Genomic DNA, 18,664 nt, shown 5'->3' on the forward strand with positions numbered 1-18,664 from the left:
ACAAGCTATTTTGGTTAAAGAATTACTATAATGCATCAAGTTTTTATTTATTTATTATTATTACAAAAGTGGCAGGACATTTGTAGTTATAAGACTGACTTACTACAGTTTAAATTTTGTCAATATCTCCCTTACTGTATGTACAGTACATAATCTTCAAAAACAATTACTGTAATTGACCAAAAGCGTTTTTTCATGTTCCAAAGGATGTAGTATGTTTGTAGTTACAAGGCTGACTTACTACAGGTGAAATTTTGCCAATATCAACCTTACAGTACATACAGTACATAATATTAGAAAACAATTACTGTATTTCACCAAAAATTCGCCTTAAGGGTTTTTTTATGTTCCAAAGGTTGAATAACAAACCTTGTGGCCAGACTGACTTAATACAGGTGACATTTTGCCAAATGCTAAATGTACATACAGTCAGCAGCGGCTCGCCCATAGAGGGCGCTGGGGCGCCGACCTCCCTGTCAGTTTTTATTTTTATTAATTTTTTTATTTAATAGTAATAAGCTTTTAAATCTCTCATTTTGAAAAATAATCTGTGTTAATGACATGCTATTAATGGTTTTACTTTAGAATGTGTTTAGAACTCTCCAGAATGATATTTGCATTCACTTCATGTTGGTGTAGTAGTAGCCAATAGGCTGTCTTCCCTGGGCTCCAGTTCGCTCAGCCCAACAGTGCTGGAATTTAAGCCAATGGATACCCTGTTGCTACGCAAAAAAAGTTTATATTTTGCCAATCATCGTCGTCAAATTTTATGGTTTGGGGGCTCTGAAAATATCGCCCGTGATTAGAGCAGTGCACCTGCTGCACCACGGGATATTTACCTCAGAGGAGTACGAGTGCAGTATGGAGGCGCCGATGAAGTCGAGTAGCATTAATGAAGTCGTGGGAGTTGAGCTAGCCCCAAATTCAGTTAAATCTCTACACCTGTATCCATTTGAAAGAAGAACATTAGCGGAAAAACTAATTGTAAAAGAACTCGGACCAGACAAGCCAGAAGTGAATATAACCCAACAGGCGCGAGAAAAGGAGAAAACCTACAAGAGATCATTTTCCCGAGGTTGGTTCAATCGAAAGCTTTGGCTTACTAGCTGTGGTTACGCCAATGCAATCTTTTGCTTTCCTTGCTTACTGTTTAAATCAAGTGCTTGTGATAGCTCGTGGACACAGACAGGGGTAACAGACCTGAAACATATGTCAGAACACATTAAGAAACACGAACGGGCAAGAGTGCATATGGACAACTCTGTGAAGCTAGCCATGTTAGGCCGAATTAGCATAGCCACACAGCTAGATGAGGGACACCGCGTTGCGATAAGAAGGCACAACGAAGAGGTGGACAGGAATCGGCATATTTTGTCAAAGATCATTGATGCCGTGAAATTTTGTGGTGCCTTTGAACTTGCTTTGCATGGTCACGATGAGAGTGAAGCCTCAGAAAACCCTGGCATCTTCCTGGGTCTAATTGATCTCTTGGCCTCAATCGACCGCGAGTTGGACGTGCACCTGGAGAATGCCACTGTTTTTAAAGGCACTTTGAAAACCGTGCAGAATGAACTGTTAGACTGCATGTTGTCAGTTCTCAGAGACCGCATTCTGGAAGAGGTGAAACAGTCGGATTATATTGCCATTCAGGCAGACGAGACAACCGACATATGCACTCATTGTCAGCTTGTGCTTGTGTTACGGTACATAGATGGCCACAACAACATTCAAGAACGCTTTTTTGAGTTTATCGCGCTTCCAAATGCGACTGCTGATACGATTTCCACTGCATTATTGGAAAGACTGAGCACCATCCTTCCTGCGGGACGAGAGGGAAAATTAATTGCCCAGGCTTATGATGGTGCCGCAGTGATGAGGGGTGCTACTGGTGGAGTGCAGCGTAAAGTGCAAGACGTCTACGGGTGTGCATATTACGTTCACTGTTATGCGCATCAGTTGAACCTCATTATGCAGCAGGCAAAATCCCACATCCCAAAGATCGGCCAGTTTTTTTCAGATGTAGGGGGGTTTTTCTACATTTTTTTCCAAGTCATTCAAACGAACGGCAGTGCTGGATGAAGTGGTGGCACACAGACTTCCAGGTGCTTCAACAACGCGATGGAACTTCCACAGTCGAGCTGTTAACACCGTTTACGAGCACAAAGACAAACTGGTTAAGTGCTTCCAAACCATTCGAGACAGAGGAGACTTTGATGCCATATCGAAGAGAGAGGCCGGGGGTTGTATGAGAATGTTGGAAGATGAGGTTTTCTGTTTCATCCTGGCGTTATTCCACAAAATCATGCCACATGTAGACATGCTGTTTAACCATCTGCAGAAGAGGAACATAGACTCTGTCTTCATCGCAGGGATCACCCAGAGGTTCACTCACAGCATTCAGGCCATCAGGTAGGCTATGATTTTGCATATTGGCTGAAAACATGCTTATGTAGCCTAAACAATAAATCATAAATCCACATGGCTGAGTACAATACAGCCTATCATAAATATCACAATTTCACCAACATGTTAGACTAGTGAATTTATTTGTGATGAATCTAGATAACATTGACTAGGCCCAACACAACAATAGCACATATTTTAATACAATTTTATTAAAATTATTTTTATATCTCCAGCAAATTGGTTTCTGATACAGTAATTTCAGGGTGGACAGTGACTTGTGAAACTTATTTTGGATCAGGGACTCCGTTCCTTCTCTAGTTGAGGATGAGGAGTATAGGGGACCTGTACAGGAACCACCCCTGAAGAAACAGAGGGCAATGGGAGAAGAAACGCAACAGCATCTGGCAATAGAGGTAAGCAGTAACAGAAATTCTATTTCTGTATTCTATTAGCCTATATGTATTCGTGTTCGTTTGAACATTTTTGTATTCTGAATTGTAATTATTAGACATATCTATCTACTGGAGAATGCAGAAATTATGATTTTTTTTTTTCACAATTGTGCTTTTATTAATTATTGTGTATATGGTGTGTATGTGTGAGAATGACACAGACAGCCAATAAAGCTTAGAGAAAGAGCGAGCGAGTGTGTGTGTGTGTGTGTTTTTGTGAGACAGAGAGAGACTGAGTGGATAAGAGAATGACAGCTAGTGTGTGTATTATAATTATAATTAATAAAACTTACTTGTTCATAACAAAATTGTAACTGCTGTGAATATGCTGATTTTGTTGTATTGTTGAACTGAGAAATGTGAAAACTTAATGTTTTGTGCTTATTTTTCTACAATTATGTATCGTTGCATAGGTATGTGATACCATTATGAGCCATGCCAAGGAGAGGTGTTCTTTCACCAATCATCTCATCAGTGCCACTCTGTTGCAAGGAGACTTGTTTCCACAACACAGCAGAAAGTTCCCGGATTCAGCACTAGGAACCACGGTGGATGCCTATCCCATGTTGGACAAAGCCAGACTTAAAACAGAACTGTCCCTGATCTATGAAAATGAGGACTTCCAGGGTTGCAGTGGTGCACTGGCTCTCTTTCAGGTTGTAATGGAAAATAACCTTCAAGACACATTCACCGAAACTGTAAGTCTTCTCAAGATCCTCATCACCACACCAATGACAACAGCAGAATCAGAGAGGTGCTTCTCTACTTTAAAGAGGATACAGACTTTCCTTAGGAACACGATGGCACAAGATCGCCTCAACGCTCTGGCTATGCTCTCTATAGAGAAAAAACTCACATGGGACATTCCAGATTTCAACACAAGGGTCATTGAGAGATTTGCCACTCAGAAAGACAGACGAGCAAAGTTCCTGTACAAATAAGAGTTCTCCATCCCCTTCACTCTCACTCACACATTCACTCCATCTACTTCTCTCATACACAAATCTAACTGTCACAGACACCATGTGTTAGTCTCCCTCTACTCTTTACTCTCTCTCTTTCTCTCTCACCCTCCCATCTATCTCTCCGACAGATTACAATCAATATTATTGATTAAATAAAAAAAATATAATTTAGTCATTAAATTAATTCCTTAAAAGTTAACCATTTAAAATGAATAAAATGTATACATTTTTTTAAACACAAATATCTGAATTAAAAATTCTTTATTTTTTATTGCCAACATTGAAGACACCTGATGTTAACGAGCAGAGTTAATTAACTTCTGAGTTAGTTTAACTTTAGTAATTATAGCAGCACTGGCCTTGTACGGCGTAATATTTTTAACTTTCACAATGTAATCCATTTTATGATGTTATAAAGCATGTTGCAGTGCATTCTGGGCACAGAATGCACTGCAACATGCTTTATAATTGTCACCATTGTTGAGATTCACAGGCTGATTCTTGATGTCTGTGTCTCTCTTTTTTGTATAAGAGAAACCTTTTAGAAATTATTTGGATTACATTGTAAATATAGCGTATTATTCATTTTTATGCTGTCATTCTCTTACTCACTCAGTCTCTCACTCACTCACACACATCATATTTCACACACATTTGCAATTAAAATAGTGATCTCAATATGAAATGTAACCGTATGTTTGCTTTTTTTGTTTTGAAGTTCTGAGCTGGATTACTGTGTTTCCATAATAGTTAAAATGTTGAAATCTTCTCTCTTCTCATACTTGGTGTTCTTCAAGGATGTTGTCCCACCCTTTCTTTGAGAGCCTTCTCTCTTTCTCTAGTATCAACACAGACTGTTATCCAATTTGTCTACAGTGAACTTTTAAAGATATGTAGTCTACAGTTGGGGATTGATTAAAGAACTAGATTGTTGTATTCCCTATTATAATTTATTGTTATGCGTTTGCACTTTTTCTATCTGGACACGGAGCATAATAAACTTGCAACTTGTTCATTATCATTACCTGTGAAACTGTTGATTTCTACATGGCAGTTCAATTAATATTGTCTTTTTAGACCATTGGTATTGACTGGTTTGAGCTATAAGCAAGGGACATGGGTGTCCTAAAATGCACCAGAATGCAGGTAATCACAACTATGAAATAAAATTTTTTCCCTTATTAGCTAAGCTTTTAATAGCGAATGGACCGCAACATACAAAGAGAGAGCAAAGAGAGCTTTTTGCATTTTATTCAAAAGCAGTTTTTCTGTGGGACATGGTGGAGAATACAATGTGAAGCCACATGGTGCATGTGAGTAGCCTACCACAGAAAAAAGCATGTCATCAAGAAACATGCAAATCAGTGCAATCGTTTTTCAATAAACCAAATGACCCACAGGCTGACAAAGTTTCGGCAGCAGAAGTGACGAGCATTTATCATGCCGTACATCACACACATTCATATTGTTCGACTGCAGTAACAAGTTAGCCCCAGTAACTTTTAGAGATTCTGAAATAGCTAAGAAAAAAGCTGTAGAAACTTTGGGTGATAATTTGGTCAGGTAGTGTCTTAATCTTTTAGTTGGTGGGTTTTAAAAGGAATATAGGTAATATATTACAGAAAGCTTGAAATGTCTATTTTAAACGAAAATATTCCAACCAAAATAAATAGGCTACTCTCTGATTAAGTAATCCATATGAAATGTGCATTTCTCTCTGGAGTTCATGGCGAGTCCGCATCGTCAACTTCATCTTAGCAGCGACACAGAAAACACCAGTTTATTACTAAACAATTTAATGTCTCCTTGCTAATTGCATTAATAATCATTACTTAAACCGGTTCTTTGTAGCAAGTCTTATGTGTGTGGTCATAACCCTTATTATCCTGGATATTTAAGTAATTCAATTAATATAAAGGGGCGACGCATTTACTACTTTTTAAAAATGCTGGTCAGGAAGCGGGTCGGGTAAAAAAAAACAAAATTTATTTTTTTGCGGTCCGAGTTGCCGGCAGGTAAATTGAAAACGTCGGTCGGGTGCGGGTTGTTTATATATTGACCTGCGCATCACTGATTCTTAGTGACAAGACTGACTTACAACAGGTGAAAGTTTGCCAATATCACCCTTACTGTACATATAGAACATAATTAATTATCCAATACATTTACTGTAATTGACCAAAAGGGTTTTTTATGTTTCATAGGTTGTGGTATGCTTGTAGTTTCAAGTAACTTACTACAGTTTAACTTTTTCCAATATCTCCCTTACTGTACATACAGTACATATTCCTAAATATAAAATCTGAAAATCAATTACCAAAATCATCACCAAGAGGTTTTTTTTTTTTCATGTTTCAAAGGCTGTAGTATATTCCTAGTTACAAGACTGACTTAATACAAGTAAAATTTTGTCAATATCTCCATTACTGTACAAACAGTGCATAATTATTCTTAGAAAAAAATACTGACATTTACCAAGTGTTTTTTTCCAAAGGTTGCTGTACATTCGTAGGGACCAGACTGACTTACTAAAGGTTACATTTTCACAATAACACATTTACTGCTTGTACAGCACACAAATATTTTCAATAAAAAAATTCACCTAATTCACTTTTTTCATGTTCTAAAGCTTGTAGTATGCTCCTTGTTGTTGTTTTTTTAATTCTACAATAGATTATTTATATTTATATTCATATTTATTCATTTATTATTTATTTATTTGTGTGTACTGGTATATATGGTTTATGAGAACACAAATGTGTATAATGTCATGGTTACTACAACATAAACATGGGTTATTTCACGAGTTCACCCTTACATCTAATCTGAAGGCAAATAGTAGGCATATTTTGGCGTGCTGTCCTGGGGGAGGGGTCCGGGCCCGGAGCATAGCCCGAACCCAAATAACTCCCCCCATCCCAATTTGGGATAAATAGATTAGAAGTGAGGAGTTGGGGTGGAGGAGGGTTGCCGAAAAACTGTCGTGGGACAGGAGGTAGGAAGACTGGATATATATACGCTTGCGAGCTATAAGATGATTAGCTAAACGAGATGCACCTGTGCCAAATTGGATGATTATCTGATCGTGCTTCTCCCGAACTTTGTTAGTAAAACCACATTTCACGAGTTCACCCTTACATCTAATCTGAAGGCAAATAGTAGGCATATTTTGGCGTGCTGTCCTGGGGGAGGGGTCCGGGCCCGGAGCATAGCCCGAACCCAAATAACTCCCCAAAAGAAGCTTAAAGCCATAGGACAGCAGCCAGAGAGATAAAATTTAGTTGCCCCCCAAAATATGCGTGTTGGGAAGAAAATGCAGAGCGACCTGGAGAGCCGTGCAGTGTTCGACGAGAGCTGCGGCTCGCAACGTCTTACCGGCGAGCCCTCCGTGCCGCTTATGGGAGGAGCACGATGCCAGATATCAAGAAATGAGGGACTCTTGCTGCCTCCGAAGGGAGCTGCGGCTCTGCTGCACCGGAAGGGAGAGTCCCTCTTGCGGCTGAGTACGAGGCGCGGTTTGTTGCATCTGATGGAGGGCTCTCACTGCGACTGAAGGGAGCCAGCGACTGTATCCCATCGGGAGGGAGATCCCTGGCCGCCATAGAGTATGCAACATAACTCGGACGGGGGGTTAACACTGCGACCGAAGGGAGCCGTGGGTCTGCTGCACCAGAAGGGAGAGCCCCGTCAGATGCTAAATAGGCAATGAGATTCGAGACGTGGTTTGGCGCGTCGGATGAAGGGCTCCTAATGCAACCGAAGGGAGCCAGCGGCTGTACCCCATCGGGAGGGAGATCCCTAGCCATCGTGGAGCATGCAACATAACTCAGATGGGGGGTTCACACTGCGACCGAAGGGAGCTGTGGGTCTGCTGCACCGGAAGAGGAGCCCTAGTCCGATGCTGAGAAGGCAAAAAAACGCGACTGTTGGAGGGACTCCCGCTGCATCCGAAGGGAGCTGCGGCTCTGCTGCACCGGAAGGGGGAGTCCCCCATTGCGGGTTTATGGAGGCACGGTTTTTTGCCTCTGAGGGTTCTCCCAGCCTCCGTAGGGGGTTCGCAACTCTGCAGCAGGAGTGCTGCCCCGGAGGGGAGAGCCCTGATTGACGCTAACTAGAATACGACTGTTGGAGGGACTTTTGCTGCGTCCGAAGGGAGCTGCGGCTCTGCTGCACCGGAAAGGCGAGTCCCCCTTGCGATGCGAGGCATGGCTTGATGCGTCTGATGGAGGGCTCTCACTGCGACCGAAGGGAGCCAGCAGCTCTATTCCCCCGGGAGGGAGAACCCTGTCCGCCCTTGAGCATGCAACATAACTCAGACGGGGGGTTCACCCTGCTACCGAAGGGAGCCGTGGGTCTGCTGCACCGGAAGGGAGAGCCCCATCAGATGCAGAATAGGCAAGAAGATTCGAGGCACGGTTTGATGTATCGGATGGAGGGCTCCTGCTGCGACCGAAGGGAGCCAGCGGCTGTGTTCCCCCGGGAGGGAGATCCCGGTCCGCCCTTGAGCATGCAACATAACTCAGACGGGGGGTTCACCCTGCGACCGAAGGGAGCCGTGGGTCTGCTGCACCGGTAGGGGAGCCCCGTCCGATACGGAGTAGGCAAGAAAACGCGACTGATGGAGGGACTCTCGCTGCGTCCGAAGGGAGCTGCGGCTCTGCTGCACCGGAAGGGAGAGTCCCCCTTGCGATTGTATAAGCGGCTTAATTTGATGCATCGGATGGAGGGCTGTCACAACGACCGAAGGGGGCCTGTGGCTCTGCTGCACCGGGAGGGATACCCCCATCTGCCGCTGAGCGCGCAGCGCAACTCAATGACAGATGAAAAGGCTCACACTGCGACCGAAGGGAGCCACTGCCCAGCTGCACCGGAAGGGAGAGCCCTGTCCGATGCTGAAATAGGCAAGGAGATTGTTACGATGGCTGGAGGGCCCTTACTTTGGCCGAAGAAACGATAACTGAGAGGCTTCTATTATTCAAGTACGCAACATGATTTGAGGAGGAATTTTTTTTTTTTTTTTGAATGAATCAAAATAGGTAATTGCACTTACATCCATTTTTTTTTTTTTTTTTTTTTTTTTTTTAAATCTATCAGCTGATCAGGGCTGCATGGGCTGCCTTTATGTGGCTTTGATTGTACCTGATGTAACTTTTGAAAGCTTCTGATGACCAACGACCCAGAGCCTGTATTTGATTTTGGGAGAGTCCTTTCTGAGCTGCTGTAGTTGCTGCCCCAATGCGGAATGAGTGGCTGGAAAAATTTTCTGCGTGAAAGCCTGATTGCGTAAGTATGAGCTTTAAATGTTTTTGGAACCAAAAACGTGTAACGGGATGGTTGGAGTCGTCGACAAAGAGAGGGTCCAGTGCGGATTTGGATTGGGCGTTCCTGAACTGGATATAAGAGACGAGAGCCTGATAAGGTTGAATTGGAGATGGGAGATTGAAAATGTATATGTAGTGTGTAGTATGTAGAGGGGTCGCTGTGAATAGAGTATACTGCGGTTTAGCTTGGGTAGAGGAGTTGGAAGGAAGATGAGGAGGGGCCATAACCGTTTGCGGAGGCATCCTCACGCACGGATTATCCCCTGGAGCTGGGGTCGGCCCGTAGGGCGAAGGATAGAAGGAGAAAGGCGGAAATAAGGGAGGGGTTGCACCCGTTTGCGGAGGCATCCTCACGCATGGATTGAACCCCGGTGCCTGGGGAAGCCCGTAAGGAGAGAAAGAGGAAGATGGAAAGGAGGAAGGAGGCCAGCCTGCTTGTGTTGCTAGCTGAGGATTCCCAGCTTGGGTGTCTGCAACTGGGGCTGCTGGCCATTGGTGGGGGAAAGAAAAAGTGGAGGGGTAAAAGTAAGGAGGCTGAGCTTGAGCGGCTAGCGGAGGCAGCCTCGCGCTAGTCTTTGCAGCCGAAGGTAAAGTGGAAAGCAGTGGAGGTTGGAAATTCGCGCCCGTAGGCACTGTTGCATGCGGCGAGGCAGCTGAAGGAGCTGCAGAGATAGGTTGTGAAGAGGGAGGCAGTGCGATGGGAGGAGCGGCCGAGTTTGGGGCGTGGCCCCGACCTGCTGATGATCTGCTATGTCTTGACGCTTGGGGGGAGCCGGAACTTGAGCTGGAAGAAGATGACATTTGTGTGACACGTTGATTAGACCTGTGGGCTTTGGTTACCTTTTTGGAGGTAGGTGGATTATTTCCTAGTGTGCTATAAAGCTCATAGAGTTGAGCTTTGCTCATGTTGCGAGAAAACCTGACATCCGAATTTGACAGCGCTTGTCTTAATCCTGCGACGGTCCATTTTCCAATGGGTGGGATGGATGGTGAAGCCGATGCATGTGATGTTGATGGTGATTGGATTGGCTGTCTCGATGGAGGAGGTGAACGGAGACTTCGAGGTGTGTGCGAATCCGGCCTATTTCGTCTTCGCCCGCGCGCTGAGGCCTCGGGCTCGGCGCTGCATCCCGGTTGAGAAGGAGGTGCCATGGGGTCAGCAGAGGAAGCTGCTTTAGAGCCGGTGGCTTGCTGGGGAGCTTCTAGCTCGTTGTCTGAAGGGAAGAGTTCGAGTTCCGACATCTGGCGGACGAGTGGATGCCGAAAAACTGTCGTGGGACAGGAGGTAGGAAGACTGGATATATATACGCTTGCGAGCTATAAGATGATTAGCTAAACGAGATGCACCTGTGCCAAATTGGATGATTATCTGATCGTGCTTCTCCCGAACTTTGTTAGTAAAACCACATGAGGAAACTTCCTGTGTGCCAGTAAAACAAAAGGCTTAAAAAAAAAAACTAACAAAACGGTGTTTTCTGAAATTCAAAAGTTGCCATTAGTTTTCTGTGAGGGGGTAGGTATAGTCAATGTGACATTCAGCCAAGTATGGTGACCCATACTCAGAATTTGTTCTCTGCATTTATCCCATCCAAAGTGCACACACACACAGCAGTGAACACACACCCAGAGCAGTGGGCAGCCATTCATGTTGCAGCACCTGGGGAGCAGTTGGGGTTCGGTGCCTTGTTCAAGAGCACCTAAGTCGTAGTATTGCCAGCCTCAGACTCGAGCCCACAACCCTAGGGTTAGGAGTCAAACTCTCTAACCACTAGGCCACAACTTCCTAACTTCCTAACTTCCCTTTAGGTGTAGTGTTGGTGTAGGGTGATGGAAAATTGTTTAGCTAGTATAAAAACTATAAGAGTCCCTGCAAACCACAAATTGTTTTCAAAGAATAATTATTTACTGTGCGTACAGTACGATAGAAATGGGAAATTTCACCTACAGTAAATCAGTCTATTATGTACAACAGCCTTTGGAACGAGATAAAATCCTTTTGGTCAATTACAGTCATGGTTTTTGAAGATTATGTACTGCATGTACAGTTAGGCTGATATTTACAACCTCGCAAATATAGTAAGTCAGTCTTGTAACTACAAACATACAACCTATGGAACATAAAAAAATAAAATAAAACAATAAAAACATTATGGTGAATTATGGTAATTTTTTAAAGAAAATAATTTGTGCGTACTGTACATACAGTAAGGGAGATATTGTCTGTAGCCGACATGTTGGTTAAATATTTTCTGTTAGTTTGCCCAGAAGGCATTTACTGTGGCGTTGGAAACATAATTTGTATTAATTATTGGGCTTCGTTTTGTAGAGAGAAGTAAATTTGCAGACGGTCCCTAAAGCAAACCTAGGCGAATATCCAGCGAATATAAAACCTAAAACTAACTTAACCACGCTAAGAAAAAAGGGTGACATCTCTGCAAACAAAATCTCAAATGACTAACACTGTTGCAATATTAAGAATATAATATAGATTTAGATGCCAAATACATAACATCTCCTCTATATACCATCTTAGTTCCTTAAATCGCGCAAGATACGAAAAGCGGTGACATTCCAGTAGCAGACAAATGCAAACATTTCTGCAGAATTGCACCGATTATCTATTATTTACTTCACATAAAACGTGCACTAACAGAAAATACAGAACCTGTATAAATATCGCAACCACTTTTGGGTCACGAAACAGAAACCCAACTCCACAATAACGCGCACAGAAACCGAAGACGTCTACAGAACGTACATAAAACATTTGATCTGTCAACTCTGAGCGACATCACATCAGCAGAAGAAACAAGCCGTTTGTGCCATTACCGGAGTGCAGTGGGAGGAGAGCCGCAGGTTCTCGCTCAAGCTGATGCTCACTGAAGGAGAGCAGCGCAAAGATCCGCGAGTTAAACTTCAGGCTTCGGTTTTATTGCCGTGCTTTAAGGACATTAGATCTGCGCAACGTTTTTCTCTGTGTTCTGTGTACAGAGCAAATATATTCTTGCCTCAATCAATCGTCGAGCGTCCCGTGCGCTGAGGAAGGTGTCCAATTTCATGTGACTCCCACATGTGGGAAAACACACAAAGTGCTTCCCAGGGTTGCCAGATCGGGTTGACTATTGCCCTCACGATCCGTAATGTGTACTTTCAGAGCAGAAAACCGCTTGTTGCGAGACAGCTTAAAGACACCATTAATTAAAAACGGACATTCTTATTTTTATGCAATATTGCATTGTTCGTTTTAAATGGCTTAATTAACTATATTACAACAATGATCAATTCCACACAGACAATGTACTGTCACCGTGTTTCGGAATGGTTATGAAAACATCATATCAGAGTTTAAAATCAAACATTTTGAAGAGCACAAAACCTCAAGGAGCATCTTGCAGACATGTGTGCTGTCTAGTGAGCATTGCGTAGCGTTATCAGGAACGAACACTGTATCACCATCGTTCCTTTTAGTCTTTTGAGTCAGGTGAGAGAGAGAATTTGTTTGAGATGAGCAAAATCTCTGCAGAACCACCAAGTAGAATCCTCTGACAGCGCTGACTTCTTTATTCTTATTATTGTTGCTGTTAATGACTTACATCAGAACTGCACCATGAGAAATATTCAAATGTAAAACAAAAAACGATAGCCTAAACATTAATAAATGAAACCGTGCCAGAGGACAGTAACAGAAATAAAAAAAAAATAAAAAAATAAAAAGGGCCTCACTTTATACAATAGCAATCCTGATCAAATCCATGATCATTTAAGTGCATTATTACATCAATACCACACAACTGCAGATAAACAGGGCCGTGCACAGACCTTTTGAGGGGCATGTGCTGAAACTGAAAAAGGGCTCCCCCTCCCTTTTTTATATCAAGATTATTTAATAAGCCTGCATAAAAGGAAGACATGGTCACATCTTCATGACAAATTCAATTAACACAAAATAATAGTCTCAAAAGCTTTAGATTTATTCATGATTAATAACCATAATAATAATATTAGATAATATAAATAAACAGGGTTTTAAGGGCTTCTTTAAACCTAATTACAACAGCTCTTGTGTACTCCCTCTTTTTTTAAATTGCATTTATAGAGAAAAAAAATACTTGAATCATACATAAACATGTTAACCAAATAATTAGCTTATAAAACCAAACAGAAACCAAAATCTTTTTTTATTGAACTTTATGCACTTTTTTATGAACTTTGCAAAGAAAAAAATTATATATATTCTCATTTTTAGCTATTCTGTTTGGTTTTATAAGCTAATTTGTATTATTTGGTTAACATGATTATGACATTGAGAAGAGGGGAAGGTGATCAATGAGTCAAGTATTTTTGACAAACTTTTTTGAAATATAATTTAAGTAATTATGTCCAACTAAATTCAAGATTATAAGAGACTATAGCCATACCGTTACTATAACATATCCAACATCCGCCTACCTGGCAAAAATTTGATACTGTGGTGGACCAGGGATGTTGGTCTCTTGAAGGTCTCTTATTCACTACACTTTCCCTAAAATAAGCCAGCAATGAAAAAAAAAAAAAAAAAAATAGTGTGAAAAGTACAGTTGCAGTGAAAAGCATTTCTGAAGGATCACGTGACACTGAAGAGATCTGAACTGGAGTAATGATGCTGAAAATTCAGCTTTGATAATAAAAATAAATTACATTTTAAAATATATTCAAATAGAAAACAGTGATTTAAAATTGTAAAAATATTACACAATATTACTGTTTTTGCTGTATTTTGGATCAAATAAATGAAGCCTTGGAATGAATCATGAATTACATTCTGCATGATAAAATATAAAGATTTCACAGTGATCTTCTGTAAAAAAAAAAATTTAGTTACTACTACATTACTGTAGTAAAACCATGTTTTACTACATTTTATACAGAGAGTATACCATAACATGATTAGCCTTAATGTTAATTAATTAAGTGTATCAGCAATCATAAATCAAAACAGAAATTTCTTAGAAAAATATGTTATGTAGATGACGAGGATCACTCGTCGCTTTGTGTAAGTTCCAGTACGAAACACCGGGGGGCGCACCTGTTATGATTTCCCGATGGTAAAAACATTATATGTTGTTGTATTACTTATCAATATATCGTTTTTGACCAGCGAATGTGTGGTAATGTGATTTTCTTTTTTGGCCGTCATTAAAACGGCGACGTCGCCTGCCACTGCCGGCATCACATTACATTTTCATCTACAGGTTACAAACTAGATTTGTAGCTATATAGACGGAGCGCTCAGTTTTTCCTGTGGTAAAATACATTTGGGAAAAATCGCATTTTATAAAAGATGAAATGCTACTGTATGCACAGGCTATTTAAGTGTTGGTATGTATCGGCTATGACTAGATGGCAAATGCTAGCCCTCTCTCCCTCAGGCGACGTCCCACATGTCTCAGTCAGTCAGTCAGTCAGTCAGACATCAAATAAATAAAATATGAGCCTTTATAGACCTAGTGTTTAGTAGTACTTACGCAAACAACAAGATATTTATTTACCCTTCGCAAAACTTTGTTCAGCTCAGCTGTTGTCTACTGTGCGGCTGCTGTGGAACTGCAGTTGATTCAATGAATATAGAGGGGGCGGAGTTATCAGCTTACTGACAGCTTGAGGATCGAATAAGATTTACACAAGCTCGTTTTAAGAACTTTCATTTGCTAAATATTTGTAAAAAGGACAGACAGACGTAAAGGGTGACCAATAGCATTGATAAAAAAATTAAAAAAAAACACCACCAAAAAAAGGGCACTTCGGAGTGTAAGGGCAAAAAGGGCATGTGCTCTGCACAGGTTGAGCCCTACCTGTGCACGTGCCTGCAGATAAATGTTACTTTAATCTTTATAAAAGGCTCCATATAATCAAACATATTTTTATATGTACACAATGAACAAAAAAATGAACGAAAAATAGTTTCCTTTTCACCCTTACAGAAATCATTGCTAACAAAAACAAAAAATGGGAGATCGGATACCCTTAATGACTTCAGGCGTGATGGGAAACACCTGGCAGGCGACAACACTTGATGACCATTGGTTTAAACAACTGTGATTATGTGCAGCTATACATTATGTGTGAATATTTCCAAAGGTTTTGAATGTGATTTCTCTGTAGGGATATTTGATCATAATCATTTCAAAAATTATAATTTAATTTCTAAATCTCTTCTTGGGGGAAGTTGTGGGCAAATGGTTAGCCATCTATTGCATGAAAGATTACTTAGACATGGTAAAAAATGTTTTGCATGTTTTCATTTCTTAAAATTAGCTAAATAACAGATATATCTTTTTTTTTTTTTTTTTTCAAGTTTAAAGGGGGGTCGTTGGTAAATTGTTGCCATATGGATCATATGGATCAACAATATGCAATTGTGGAAAGTACCATAAAATCAAAAAATATTTCAAAAAACTAATTTTATTTAAAACAATACTCAACAAATCCATCTCATACTTAGTGAAATGTTTAAACAAACATTTATACAGTGAAAACGTTATATAATTTCAACAATTATCTGAAATGTCTGGTAATAACAACGACTACGTTTACATGCAGCCAATAACCCGTTCAAAACCAGGATATTAGCAATAACCCGATCGTGCACGGCCATGTAAACACCGGCAAAAACCCGGATATGCTCATATGATATTATACCTGGGGTACCCCTTTTCTAACCCGAATATTTGGTCTTGTAAACGCGTTTCGGCATATCCCAATCAAAATGTGTGTTCTGCACATGTTCTATTCGCAAGGAATCTTGGTCTTTTGAGTCTTTGGATACAGGAAGAAGAATCGGAAATGACGCATATTGCGTATTACGTCCAGACGCTAACCGTGCGTCGCTGTTTACATCGGGATATTTGGCGACTGATTACACATTCCATGTATACAGGAGTAACTCTCTCTGCTCACGCATGTAAACGGGTTATCCCGAATGTTTCAGAAACCCAAATAGTGACCTTAACCCGACCATAACCCGAATTTTAACAGCATGTAAACGTAGTCAACCACGAACCTGGAACCTGGAACCTGTCTCACTGAAATACATTATTCATTAGTTTCATTTCATTTCATTCTCTTCATGCCTTGTGAAAGTCAACAAAGCAGTTCCTCTCTGCAGTGAAGCAGAGGAAAACTGCACACTTGGAGCACTTGCTTCTCACAATGCCCTTGCATCCTCGCATTTTGCATCTGCCCTTCTCAGATGCATGCAAGGGCCAGTGGTCTGTGCGGTTTCTGCAGACAGGATCTAGCTTAAATTACAAAATAATAAAAATTATAATGTTTTTACCTTTAAAATATAAGCTAAATTTGTAAACATAGTCTCAGAGTAGTTTCATGCTATGTAAGTGTCAAGGTTCGCAGGTTTGCTTGCTCATTTTGTGAGCAGCTGTGCTGATGAGCAATCAGATCAGTTGCAGGTGTGTCTCATTTATTAGCCCTATATGTAGGGCTGTGTCAGTCAGGTTCAGTGTCAGATCGTTTGATTTGCTGTCTCTGTTAGAGAGGATCCAGGGTCCCTTGTCTCCAAAAATTTGATTGATGAGGGTCATAAAAGGAATATGTTCTGGACACCTGTTTGTACACACCCTTCCCATAAGGGAAGTTTTTATTAAGGTTTTAAATACACAGTGCATTTCAAGAAAAAAGGTTATAAACACATACGAAATGGAAACAATGTAAAAACGTTGTTAAAGTTGTAACAAATTAAATAAAAGAAAACTAGGTTAGTGGTTATTTATCTAAAACAACCAAACAAGTCAAAAACAGATCAGAAACATCAGATATGTTTCGTTAAGCAACACCTGAAAAAGATGCGAGAGCTTGTAGCATTATAATTTAAAAAAGATTTTTTGTTACCAGTTAGAAAACTAGGTTACAGCATTTTATAGCATTTATACCTTACCTCAAACTAAAAAAAAGAAGTGAATGTAAAGTAAGGATACAAACCAGAAAAGTTGGTGCTCGTCACGATGTTAGAAAAATTTAAAACAAAAGAAAAAAGATGGTAGTTTTTTACGCGGATTTAAAATAAAATACATCAGACAAGATACTTGTCAAATCTATGCTGTACTTTACCACTAACTACAATTTAAAAAACCGAGACTGTTACTGAAAGAGAGTTAAACAAAAGAAAAAAAGATCTCACAGCAAAGTGTTAATGCATCTCCGTTGGTTCGACCTCACAGCACAGGAAACTTAGAATGAGGCCCGGGAAAGCTCCGGAAATAAACCACGCCTACAGCCCTGCCCCTCTCTAGAGTTGGAGGCGTGATAGCAGCGTCAATTTGGCTGTAAAAAGTGTTTAAAAAGAGGGTTTTGTTGAAGCTAATTTATCCGCACCTAGTTGCAAAATACGAAAGGTGTTTTTTTGAATTGGAAAAATTGGAGAACTATTCTGTAACAATGGCCACAACATCATCACCTAAAACTCCTGAGAAGAGTGTTGAGTTATCTATTGAACAGCTAATGCTGGCACCGAGGAAGATAAAACATGGTCCGTGTCTGGCCAATTTCCTCCACGAACCTTATGTTCGTGGAATGTTAAGCGTGAGTTTCATCTATCCGGTAATCATATTTGCAGCTACGATTTTGACAGGAGCAACCGCGAGGTCAGACTGAGCACCGTGGACAGTGATGAAAGGGTCACGTACGACACGAGCGAGGATCCTGATCTGTTTTTCACAGTAAAAGATTGGTGTTTATTTTACAATTATGTCTGGCGTGATTTAAAAATGGAGGTGATGATCCTCTATTGATAGGCGAATGGAACGGTGTCACTCCAGGAATGCGTTACAGAGTGCTCGGGGATCACATTAACAAGTATGCTGATGATTATATATATATTCTTTGCAGCGACTGCCTTCTGGATTTACCTGAACGCGCATGGCCAATATCTGAAGAGGACCATCTTAAATACTATAACATAAAATTTTTGTTTCAGTGGAAAGACGTGCCTGCGTTAGAGGAGATATTTGGAAAGATAGACAAAATGTTTAAGTGGTGCGAGGCGTTTGACAGATACAACAACACCCTGAATGGTGTGTGGCCAGCCGGAGAGTGGTTCATGTGGCCCCACCTACCATCTATAATCTCTGTGGAAATAGACTTCGAGCGACATCACCACCACCAACATGACTCAAGAAAATACTTCGCCAGCTCCACACTATGTATGCGATGACAACGCATCCGCACCGTGGTCAACGACGGACAAAGATGCCTGGATGAACAAATTCTGTACAGAGCTCGGATACCATAACCTCGCCTTCCTCACAAAGTACAATCCACCACCTCCCCACGCTGGTCCATCTGGCACAGCAAATTCTGAAAACGTCTTGGACACCATCGACGGTTGCATCGGGGTGATTGGACATAAGATCATTAAAGCTGTTGTTGCCATAATTCTGGAACATCTGGTTGACAAGCAGCAGAAGAAAGACTGTTACGGATGTCAGGTCGATCATCCTTCGCAAACACAAAATTCATGTCTCTTTGA

General features: G+C 41.0%; 2 protein-coding genes across 6 annotated transcripts in view; one reads left to right on the forward strand and one right to left on the reverse strand.

Moving 5' to 3' along the window:
- The window catches only part of scara5 (scavenger receptor class A, member 5 (putative)), a 179,000-nt gene extending 166,791 nt beyond the window's left edge, over positions 1-12,209 (reverse strand). For all 3 annotated transcript variants that reach the window (XM_026195066.1, XM_026195068.1, XM_026195065.1), the window contains exon 1: positions 11,974-12,209. The gene's annotated coding sequence lies outside the window, so the exon portion shown is untranslated. The remainder of the gene's footprint in view (positions 1-11,973) is intronic.
- Positions 537-5,468, forward strand: LOC113037722 (uncharacterized). Of its 3 annotated transcripts, XM_026195069.1 has the most exons (3): positions 537-2,409; positions 2,705-2,819; positions 3,272-5,468. In XM_026195069.1, the coding sequence occupies exons 1-3, from the start codon at positions 2,246-2,248 to the stop codon at positions 3,797-3,799; spliced, it is 807 nt and encodes a 268-aa protein (XP_026050854.1). In that variant the 5' UTR covers positions 537-2,245; the 3' UTR covers positions 3,800-5,468. The 3 variants fall into 3 exon arrangements, 1 of the variants encoding a protein (XP_026050854.1); XR_003274666.1 differs by having other exon boundaries at positions 537-2,819; XR_003274667.1 differs by having other exon boundaries at positions 2,705-5,468.
- Positions 12,210-18,664: the final 6,455 nt, after the last annotated feature.

This window comes from Carassius auratus, chromosome 20 (genome assembly GCF_003368295.1).
Source record: "Carassius auratus strain Wakin chromosome 20, ASM336829v1, whole genome shotgun sequence".
Classification (NCBI taxonomy): domain Eukaryota; kingdom Metazoa; phylum Chordata; class Actinopteri; order Cypriniformes; family Cyprinidae; genus Carassius; species Carassius auratus.

Bases quoted from the DNA above. Each gene is read 5' to 3' on its own strand.
- LOC113037722 (XM_026195069.1), top strand. From the start codon at position 2,246: ATGAGAATGTTGGAAGATGAGGTTTTCTGTTTCATCCTGGCGTTATTC. The intron at 2,410-2,704 runs GTAGGCTATGAT...ATTTTGGATCAG, and splicing joins CACAGCATTCAGGCCATCAG to GGACTCCGTTCCTTCTCTAG. The intron at 2,820-3,271 runs GTAAGCAGTAAC...ATCGTTGCATAG, and splicing joins AACAGCATCTGGCAATAGAG to GTATGTGATACCATTATGAG.